Source organism: Grammomys surdaster, unplaced genomic scaffold, assembly GCF_004785775.1.
Source record: "Grammomys surdaster isolate TR1022 unplaced genomic scaffold, NIH_TR_1.0 213, whole genome shotgun sequence".
NCBI classification, from domain to species: domain Eukaryota; kingdom Metazoa; phylum Chordata; class Mammalia; order Rodentia; family Muridae; genus Grammomys; species Grammomys surdaster.
This window is the reverse complement of record NW_021604658.1, coordinates 6,028,670-6,040,230: the sequence shown is the minus strand read 5'-3', so window position 1 is coordinate 6,040,230 and position 11,561 is coordinate 6,028,670. Positions and strand designations below refer to the sequence as shown.

Below are 11,561 nucleotides of genomic sequence, written 5' to 3'. Positions count from 1 at the left end.
TAGATAGATAGATAGATAGATAGATAGATAGATAGATAGATAGATAGATATGCCTGCCTCCAGAAAAAAAAAATCTTTAAAAAAAAAAAGAAGAAATGACAGAAGTAATAAAGACTGCACTAATCTACAGTCACCTTCCATGGAAAGGGGACAGCTCCCAGTCAGCCACAGCCCACTGTGGTACAGGAACATGGTTCCATTGTCAAAACATTTTCCATCCTTTAAAAAGAAGTTGAAAATGCAGAATGTAGAGTAAGATCTCTCTATTTTTAAAAGCTGTAAACAACTCAGAAAATTTAAATACTTTCTGGTCTAATTAGTCCTAGACCCACAGTGACCACTAGCCACTCCTTTGTGACCCCTGCCCTCCTACACAATTGGCTTCCGTGCCTGACCCAGCAAAATAAAAGTCCAGGTCTTACTGGAAAAACAGCTGCCTATTGTTCCTTTAGCAGGCTCTTAAGAGAACAGAGGGTAGGCTGGGCGGGGAAGACTCTAAGACCCCATACCAGCAAGACCCAGACCTTACCTAGGTCTGCCTTTCACAAACGTGTTTTTTTTTTCCAACATCGATGAGGTGACAGGCTCTTTTTTCTGTGCTATAGGAAAATCAAGTGAGCAAGTCAAGGTCCTTGCTCTCAAGGAGTTCAGTCAAGGGAGGGAGACAGACTTGTAAACAAATCAAGGTAATACGAGGCAGAATTAAACCTGCCTGATAGCAGTACAAACACTGTACTACGGGAACTCACACAAGGCGGCTATTAAAGTCTGCCTAGAAATATCAGGCATTGCAGAAGAGGTAGCATTGGGCTGAGCCATGAGGGGAAGCTGAGTTTATCAGATGAAGGGGAAAAAAAGAGCCAGAGAAGGGATGGGAGGGGCATTAAATGAGAGAATACAGGCAGAGAAAGAGACAGAAGCTGGAAGAGTGAGCAGCTTCAGCCTCCCTGGAGCTCACGAGGGCCTAACACAATCTTCATATGGATTTTATTAAGCTGATTAGAAAAACTGGCTCATAACTTTCTCCCTCATACTGGAATGTAAGCTCCACAAAGGAAACATAAGTCTTATTCATCTCTGTGTCATCAACAACCACACACAATCCCCGGCGTGTTAAGTAGGTGCTTTGTAGTAGAGCAAGGCATGGTAGTGCAAGCTAGTGCGGCTGAGGCAGGAGGATGCCAAGTTCAAGACATGTCTGTGTTACAGGGCATTCAAAGGCAGCCTAAGCAAGTTTCCGAGACCCTATTAGAAACACAGGTGAAAGAGAAGGCTAAGGACACGGTTCGGTGGTAGGGGGCTCCCTTCATACACCCCAGCCTGGGGTTCCATCCTCAACATCCTTCAGAAAAACACAGGAGGCAGCAATCGGGACAGTGCTGGGGAGGAAAAAGCAATTCACTATGTCTAGAGACAGGGGACATAAGAGGACAGTGACGGTGGAAGGGAGAGCCTGGAGATGCAGGTTGGGGGTTAAATCAGGCGATGGGCATTCGGTTTGATCTTAGGGGCGGTTCCAGTACATTAGATTATGTGAATGAGACAGCTTTCTCTTCCCATTCATTTTTCAGGCTCCAAAAACATTCTGACTAATAACGGATAAATGACTATGTAAAGACACAAAAATACATAGTAAGTGCCCAGTGACCTTCTTTTTAAAGCTTGAATGAGAGAGCGAGTTACTCCATCCCAACGTGGTGATGGTTTTTACATAACCACAGGATGTTCCTAACTCACATTCGACTTGTGGTCAGTCCTGAGCCCCACATGTTTGTCTCTGACACCCTTACCCATCCTATATTTGTACCCTTGGGGTTGAGTCTTTACAAGCACATTTTCTTACTACATTTCAACCCTAATTATGATAGGCTTATTTTTCCGACGCACTTGGTCATTCATAGCTTTATTGCTATTTTTTCCAGAAAATTCAAACCACACAAAATCTTGGACCCACAAACTCGATCCACACATTGTTGATTTGCTTTGTCCGGAACGTCAATAAATGAGCTGAAAACACAGTTCCTTGGGACCAGTCCCTACTGGGCTGTCAATCTATCTACTATTCCAGTATTGTCTTCATTATCCACAAATATTCGACCTCGTTATCGGGCTTGTTAAGGCAATGTGGTCAAGAGTCTTCTCTTTCCTGAAATGGATTACATCCGAGGCGTCACCCTGCTCTGTGGATCCCTGATTTTGTTGCTATTGGAAATGAAAAATGTCTCTATGCCTTCCTCTTCACTAAACCATGCTAACTTCTCCTCGATTGTCTAGCTGGCTGCAAATCGATTGTATGACGGTTCTCTCTCATCCTTCCCCGCCAAGATCAATAATTTGAAGGTCTTTAATTACCAGAGACATTCTGTGTTTTCCCTGCTTCTGTGGCAAAGACAGGCATATTTGTCCTTTCCTAGTCTTTAGGGACTTTCTCCAGTCTCCGTGAGGTCTCAAAGATAATGACCTGTGAGTCTACAGCCACATCTGCTTGTACCCCTAGGATATACATCACCAAACTCTGTTGATTTGAATGCTTCTGTTTTTCCTTCTCACATTAATCACTTATCACCCTTTGATGTTGTTAATTTCCCAAAACACGAGCCTTGACCCACCGAGCCTTTTCCAGTCAGCGACTTCCTCATGGTCTGTTTGGAAGAGACATGGTAGAAATACTACTAAATTCAGTCTCAGCCATCCCTACATCAATAGTCATCTTTCTTGATCATAAGATGTTTTTTTTCTACTTTATATTTTGCTAAATGCTTCTTTCAAGTTATTTTAGACTGTTTTTTTATGAGTATCCCGAAGTGCCTGTCTCTCAATCCTTGGCTTGTCCATGTCCTGTCATTCTGTCTTAGAGATCTGACCTCCCCATTGTATACTAAATCACACATGAATATTTTAAAAAAGAAAAATTTAAAAAGGAAAAACAAACAAACAAAAATCCCCAGTCTTCTCATTAACTTCATTGTCGGGTTCAAGAAGAAGATAAGGGGCTGAGGGTAGTTCAGTGGCAGAGCACCAAGGATGTGTGAGGATCTGGGTCCAACTCCTGGGGGGGTACAAAACGAAAAACAGAAGAGGAAAGAACATCTCACTGCCTCTACTGCCCTACCACAACATGCACATCTGGCTCACCCCGTGTGACACTCTGTTCAGTCACCTGCCTTTCTCAGCCCCTAAGGAGTTTTTCTCAGCCTCTCAGTCCCGAAGCCTAAACTCGTTTACCTAAGGCTCATGCTTCCTTTAGGGCAGAGCACCCTGTGACACTCAAAAGTGTGATGCACAGGACAGAGGGTATGACATGGAGCACACCTCAGACAGTGAGTTCTATGGAGAAGGACTTGTTCCTTCAGAGACAATCTGTCCAGGGAGCCGCATTCCTCCCTCCTCCCTAAAGATTTCGGTACACGTTCAGGTGTTGGCTTTGGTTTTAATTCCTGTCTTCCTTACAGTTAGTGGTAAAAGTAGGGTCACTTTATTCTACTCTTCTAAAAATTTAAATCATCTTTCTTAACATTGCTTTAATTGAAAAGTCATGATTACAACCATTAACTAAGTCTAAAGTGATACTCTTTCATGCATGTAGACAATGTAAAATAATCAATCGGGCTAATACCACTTGTCAGTTATCTGAGTTTCTGCATCTGTACAGAGAGGTGAATGTCATAACCCACATAATTCACCAAAAACTGCACACAGTGAACAAAATCCCAGTTAGCTATACTATCATTGTGCTAAACTTGGCATACCCTGCCAAACCAACACCTTCTCCATATTGCACTCTTAGCAGCCTGCAGGCCATTGTCATATAACAAATATAACAACATAATGCAAATTCAATGCAAAACCATTCAGACAATGTTTTAATCTTGTAAAGAAAAAGATAAAGAAGAAGAAGAAGAAGAGGAGGAGGAGGAGGAGGAGGAGGAGGAGGAGGAGAAGGAGGAGGAGAAGGAGGAGGAGAAGGAGGAGGAGGAGAAAAGACAAGACAATTTTGAAGCTTATTATAAGAAAACTCAATCAAATTCTATGCAAAGTCATCGGCCATGGAGAAAAGCGTCTTCAGCTCCCATATGCTGGGGCCTAAAATGTTAATCCAAAGGGAAACAGTGCCCACTCACTCTTTCTTTACTCTTGGAATCAGTGTGTAATTACAAATGGTTTTTTAAAAACTTAAATGAACCACTTGGTGCTAATCTTTTACTTTTGGAAATAAAGAATCAAACTTTTTTTTTTTACTACTTACCACTTAGACTCTATTTTAAAGCGTTTTCTTTAAAGTAGACGTTTCTACCTTAATTATTCTAAAATTAAGGATAATGTGTTTTGTCAGCATTTACGCAGATAAATGTTTATTTTTCCACAGCTAAACTATAAGCCCTCCGGGGACAGATATTGTGAATTCTATCTTTCTTTATTATCTGCCTACTACAGGAGCAGCCTATGCCCTATTATAAACCCATATTATAAACCCACAAATGTACCGTTGGCACAGAAATCTGAGAAAAATAAACACTGGATACGTATATTAAAGACTGATTACCTGACTTAAAGAAGGATTTCTTTTCTATACCTAAGACTAGCTGTACTCTCAATACCTCCCAGCTCCTCATGGTGGTACCTGAGGTTTCTTACATCATGGCCACTGTTCCTTTCATTCATAACAGCCCACCTTGAAGAATAGGTTTTGAGAGAGCTGTGTGCAATGACTGGTTGCTTTCATTTTCATCTCTCTTTGCCCTACAGGATATCCTGTCCTATCACAAGAGGAGTCATCAGCGGCTCTCGCCTGGACTGTATCTAGGTTATCTAAAACTATGTAGCTCTGTGGATCAAATCAAAGTGCTCGTAACCCAAAAGCTGCCCAACATTCTCTGCCACGTGAAGATTCGTGAAAACCATAACATTTCCAAGTAAGTGGTCCAGAGGCTGGATTTCCCTTGGTCTCATGTGCCCGAAGGAAAGTCAAGTAATATCTACCAGTGTAGTGTCTGTCCCCGGAGAGATGTTCGGCAGCATGGTGGAGTCCTAGCACCTAGGATAAGGTCAACTGGGAGGGGCAAAGCTATTAAAGGGAGGAGCTGCACCTTCCCTGTCCCTTCTGCCTCGCACAGGGTGAAACCAACGATGCTCCACTGGCTGACGAATGGAGATTTTGTCTTTCCACACTGCTGTTCCTATTGTCTTTCCTCATCATTGAAGATCATTACTCTCTCCGAGCTCTTTGTTTCTAAGATCACCGAAGAGAAGGGTATCTGGTGGAGCTAATGCTTCTTCCCTGATCCGAAGGAGCCCCGCCCACTTTCAGTCTACCCACTCCTAACCCGCGCTCTCTCTGCCTTTAGGACTTTATATCTTTCTGACGTGTCTGATTATTCTCTAGGGAAGATAAAAAGTGACGTGGCAGGGCCCAAACTTTTAGAAATTTCCTCTGTGGTTTGGCATGTGGTGATTACTTTGTTAGTCTTGGGACAGTTGCCCCGTCTTGATAATGTGTCCCAACTTTATAACTAACCCTAATAACAGTCCTCTCGTTTATCTACTGTAATGAACTGAACTATGTGCAACGTGAAAACAAAGAAAAAGAAGAAATACATAATAGAAAGAAAAGTCTCCGAACTTCCTTAGGTGTCAAGGAATGCAAACTAGATTCTCAAAGTCTTTAGAAGTATAGATTTGCTTAATTAAAACAAATTTGGGCCCTTTGAAATTTGGTGTTTACAGAGGCGAGACTTTAATGACTACACTGTCTCACAGGGCTGAACGAGTACTACTGGTGATGGTGGAGAAGACAGACAGGTGGAAGAGATGTGGTAGTCTCTGGGTATTCTCTGACCCCCATACGCCATCCTTTTCACTTAGCAATTGCACCTGGACTTTAAGTCTGCCCCCTGGTGGTCATTTCAATAATCGACATTTGGTATTCTCAAAGTCTTTTTTTCCAGAAGACTGTAAGGCTCATGTGTGACTTGACTGCACATTGGTCATTTTCATTTGTTTCTGTATTTGTATCATAAAGTCTTGGTCACCATCTTTTAGTAATTATATCAACAGACTTTTCCCTTCCCAAGGACCCAAGATTCACTAGTACAAAAGACTGTGCCAGCCTTCATCCTGCAAGTTCCAGCCATCTCGCCATCCTCAGAACCCACGCTAACTAGTTCGTGGCAGTGCAGTTCTTATTGGGGAATTTCTAATTTGGTTCCATATCGCATTATAGCGAGGTCATCCTTTAGGATCTGTGTATATTGTGCTAATCATAAGCCTTTCATCTAGTCATGTATCAGTGATGAGAAAAAGAAACTCAATCCCAAGTAGGCTCTCAAGGATTTCCATTATTTGTGAAGTTAAAAGCATGCCCAAATTGCAATAGGACTTAAGTATGATTTCTCTCTCTCTCTCTCTCTCTCTCCCTTATTGGAACAAATGATAGATTTTTCCATAGTCTTGTCCAGTATCAGGCTTGAAATGAAACAGATCTCTTAAAAACAGAAACATTTCTAAGAGGGCAAGGAGAGAGCGCTTGGAGTTGGTTGATTGACTTGTTTGTTTGTCTTTTTTTTTTTTAAACAACCTCCTCCAACATGGCCAATTTGGTTTTCTGACCCAGAGACTGGAGCCTGGGCTTTGATGAATCTTTGGTGAGAGACTTCCACTGTGAAGAGGAGGGCTTTCCTTCCTAGTCTGCTCTTGAGAGCCAGTTACTGCTCCCTGCAGAGCTAGGAGGAGAAACTGGGGCCAACTGAATGTATTTAGAGACTTGTGCAAATTACCTGTGGAAACAATGTTGCCCGAGAGGCATTTACCTTGATCTTTTCAAGCCCCTTTTGAAGAGTGACTTTTGGGGGACCAGACAGATGTTCCTTCCTCCCACCGCCATTCTTTCACCTTCCCTTCTGTTTGACATTTGGAAAAGTTCATTAGGAAGAACTATAGAGCATGCAGAATGGAGACACAGATGACTGCCCTGAGAGGAGGAAGGAGGCAGTGATGTGTGTCCCCTGGTTCCTTTTATTGGAATTGTCTGGTGTTCCTGTTTGTGATTCTCCTCAAGCCTTTGGAAAAGGGAACGAAACCAAAATAGTCCCCATGATTACAACAGGCCGGGGCTGAAATGTGCCGTGTGGTTTGTTGCCCGAGTTGGATCAGAGTCCTGTGGTTAGCCAACTGTGGAATTAACCAGTAGATGCCCCTGTGGTAAAATGTAGGCTCTTAGAACTTACAGGATCCACAGAGACAGGAAAATAAGGACAGTCAGGAAGCGACTACAAACACCTGAATGTTTCAGTCTCCTCAAAAGCTGACTCATGGAAGCCTGATCTTTTTGTTTAGAGGGACAGGTGCTTGGATAGGTGAACTAAGCTGAAATCAGCTGTAGTCCATTCGAACTCCATTTAGGTAGCAAAAGGTTGAAGTTCCATAAATAGCATTTTAACCATGGAGAACTGGCCGTTTCAGGTTCTGGACACACACAGCAAGAAAGTTCTGAGCTGTATTCTGAGCTTTTCTTATATTTCTAATTTTAACTTGACTCAACATACAGAGAGGAGTGGGAGTGGATCCAAAAGCTTTCTGGCTCTGAATCTATGGAAAGTGTGGATCATAATGCTGACTGCCCCATGCAATTGTTCTTCTACGAGCTCCAGATGGCAGTGACGGCTCTCCTCAAGCAGATCAATATACCTCGACACCAGGTACTGGGCTTTACCATTTTATCTCCTTTTTATGGTTCATGGAAACTGAGTCGTATCATAAAACTTACTCAAGAGGCATATATATATATATATATATATATTGTCATTTGTTTAAATACCACTCTGCCTGTACACGCATGTTTTGAATTTAATGCCTACAGCTAGACCTGGGCTATGTTCTGGCTCCTTCTCTCTTGTTCCTTCATATCAGGCTCTTACGAATTTTCCAGACCCCACTCACAGGGTACTCTGGCTAAGCAAGAAAGACCCTCTTGTCTACCCTGAAAGATACCAAGATTCAGTTTCAGGTCAGCATGAAATGCAAGAATCTCTGCATATATGCACACATAAACGAACAACAGTATAACTAGATATACAAATATTTTAAGAGCAAAAGAATAATCGTGGAATTTAAAACAACGGCCAGTTGATTTCATGCTGTCTGTTATTAGCTAAATAAAAATAGCCACACCTCTCCTCTGTAAGTCAGAACTTCAAGGGAGACTGTTGGCAGTTGGCATATGAAGGATAAAAATGTCTGAGGCTCTGTCTAACGACATGCTGAAGTCGGGGAAGGTCTCGTCTATTGTCTACCTTGTTGTCTCTCCTTTTGCTGTCCCTGCCCCCTCACAACACAACATGAACACAGAGCAAGAGAGAAACAAGTGTATCCTGCATGAGGAAGCTCACGACAGCACTGGCCTGTTCTCCCTTCAGAAGAGAAAGAGCTACACACTGGCCACACAAAGGCAATAAGTCAGAAATTCCCAAAGTGTCCACCTATTAGGATTTTGCTGATTTTTAAGTCTATACTTCACAGCCAGTCCAAACCTGCCAACACTGACACAAGACTAAACGGTAAGAGCCGCTAAAGACGCTAGGGGAGCTACTGGATTATTCAAGGGGTGGCCCTGTGCTCACAAAGAGAAAAAGTAAGAGCACAGCCGCTCTCCTGTGACAGTAGGTACTATTAAAGAGTTGCTTGGATTTAGCGGGTTTGAGGCAGCTCGTATTTCATTGGTGACTCGGGCTACATATACACGCTGGGAGAAGGCCGCTTAACTGCATAACAGTGCATACAACATTTTTTTTTATACTTGTAAATTTTTCTCAGTCCTTGGCCAGAAACTACATTTTTTCCCCCTTAACCAACTTAAATTGAAACTAGTGGATTTTTAATTCAATCCATTTTTTGTTGCTTCATGTAATTATATTCATCATTTTGAAAAGCCCACAGAACGCAATCACTTTCTGCTTTTATAAGGAGCATAAATGTTGTTTTCAGAGTTTATGTGGAACATTACTGCCTTAAATCTTGATTTTATATAGCATTATTAAATGGGCTGAACCCTAATATTTATGTTGTATAAAAATTCCAAGCTTGAAGTTGTGTAATTTTGTTAGATGTTTTATGCCGGTTTGGTGTTGTTTATGTAAGTGCTATGTTGTAACTCTCCTATTTTTCCTCTGCGCGTGTCCCTCTGCAGGCAAGGAACTTCCGCCTCTACACACAGGAGGTGTTGGAAATGGGTCACAATGTGTCCTTTCTTCTCCTGCTCCCTGCCTCAGACGACGTCTGTACAGCCCCAGGACAGAATAATCCTTACACCCCGCACTCAGGGTTTCTTAACGTCCCTCTTCAGACGTTTGAACTCGGTATAGTAGCTTGTTTCACCTAGAAATATTAACCCAGCCTCCTTATAATAAAATCACAAAGTGATATCTGTTCCCCCCTTGTCCCAGTGGAGGGTCAGTAAATCACATGATGGCTTTGGCAACAACCCTTCCTAGAACTGTGTACAACTGTGAGTGAGCAGGAACAAGCCTCCAGGACTAGACGAAGCAGTGACTACTGAAACCTAGCTAAGGCCCAGTGGAGACGAAGGAATTCTAAACTGAAGGTCACCAGGTTTACTCAGTACCTTCTCTCCCAACTTCTGAGAATACAAGAATATGTTCATGAAGATGCTTCCCTCTCCCCTCCTCCTTCCCACTTTCTCTCTCTGCCTCTGTCTCTCTGTCTCTCTCCCTCCCTCTCTGTCTCTCTCCCTCCCTCCCTCCCCTCTCACAGTCAGCTGGGAAAACATAACAATGAAATTAATAGAGAGAGTTTATATCACCTACAAGAAAAAAAAAGATAAATAGTCTTGATTTATTAAATAAACAGATTGATATTAATTAGACTCTAAACAGCCTAGACAATTTGAGGAACGGACATGATCTCCCAGGATGCAGTGCTGTGATCTTAACGTGAGGGAACTGGATGGTGGAAGATCTCGCCATGGCCTTCAGAATGAATAGCTGGGCTGCAGTTTCTGCAGAGACCCCTGCTGCCCACTGAGAATGTGAACAGGGAGGCTTTGTCTCCTTTCCGGTGCTTCATCTTGTAACCGACCAATAAGAGGCAATAAGCAAGGGCTCTCTCAATTTAAAGAAATCGTGCAATTTGGGGAAGGCTGAGTGAGTGGGTAGGTAGAATTGTGGCAGACCCTTTTCTGACCTCTCCTAAGCCTAGATTTACAAACACACAAGGTGATTCCCTGAAACGTCACTTTGAGATCTGTGCAGCTGAATCCAAATGTATCTCTTTGGATAAATTGCTTAAGCTATTTCATTGCCCTTGCTCCAAGTCGTTTAAACACCCAAAGGGTAATGAATGGCAACTGCTATTCTCCAGAGGCAAGAGACCTCCTACAAGAAGCTAGAAGCAGACTTGCAGACAAATATTAGACAGGCCAGGGTCCCCTACTGGACTGGCTGTCACTGAACTTTCCATACCTTTACTATGTCACGTGGTTAAGAGCAGTGACCATACCATTCCCCGAAGCCCCGGTGTGATTCCCTAGGGTATATTTGATGTAGTTGTTTAATGATGGGAAGGTTAATAAACGTAGGTAAAAAGAAAGGATTTCTTGTGAGGGGAGAAGAACTAGCAAAGATATGAGAACATGGTTGTCAGGAAGATTTGGGGAAAGAACAAGAGGTTCAGTTTGGTTAGGTCAGAGCCGTCAGGCATGGAGAAGACAGTCAGCTGAACAGAGAGAAGGGGTCATGCCATGCTTACTCGATAGAAAGGGATGTGTAATGTGAACGGAAAGGAAGAACCAAAACCTTCAGAGATGAGGCTTTTTGTTTTTGTTTTTGTTTTTTTGTTTCGTTGGGTTTTTTTTTTTTTTTTGTTTTGGTTTCGTTTGGTTTTTGGTTTTTCGAGACAGGGTTTCTCTGTGTAGCCCTGGCTGTCCTGGAACTCACTCTGTAGACCAGGCTGGCCTGGAACTCAGAAATCCACCTGCCTCTGCCTCCCAAGTGCTGGGATTAAAGGTGTGCACTACCAATGCCTGGCCAGAGATGAGTTTTTAAGTCTAGTGGTAGGATGAGAGCTTGTGGCAAAGAGAGAGAAATGCAGGCACGAGAAACACTGAGTGTAGTCAAGAGTGAGCAACTGTTTTTATCTATCTATCTATCTATCTATCTACACCCCAAATGCTGTTCCCCTTCTGGTTCCCCACACACACACACAGTTCCTCCCCACCTCTACCTCTGAGAGGGAAGCTCCATATTCCCTCACCTTGGGGCATCAAGTAAGAGTGAGCAACTATTAACAGGAGTGAAAGAAACATTGGGAGATTGTCTCTGAGGTCACATTGGCAGCAGAAATGCAAAAAAACAAACCAAAACAAAACTTAAGCAGTGTCTACACTTGGCTACTGAAGCCAAGAGAACAAGTGATTCCCACAGAATAGATAAAAGGAAAGAGAGAAGGAAAAGACTTCATTGTGGAGCTAGCCTGGATCATACCTTTTCTCTAATTAATTATGAGTCTCTCTCTCTCTCTCTCTCTCTCTCTCTCTCTCTCTCTCTCTCTCT

The 11,561-nt window shown here is 42.7% G+C and overlaps 1 protein-coding gene across 1 annotated transcript in view; it reads left to right on the top strand.

Moving 5' to 3' along the window:
* Window positions 1–11,561, top strand: part of Ankfn1 (ankyrin repeat and fibronectin type III domain containing 1) — a 151,493-nt gene that overhangs the window by 112,609 nt on the left and 27,323 nt on the right. The window contains exons 13-15 of the mRNA XM_028772483.1: window positions 4,747–4,913; window positions 7,544–7,694; window positions 9,182–9,350. Coding sequence (XP_028628316.1) covers window positions 4,747–4,913; window positions 7,544–7,694; window positions 9,182–9,350 — 487 coding nt within the window. The remainder of the gene's footprint in view (window positions 1–4,746; window positions 4,914–7,543; window positions 7,695–9,181; window positions 9,351–11,561) is intronic.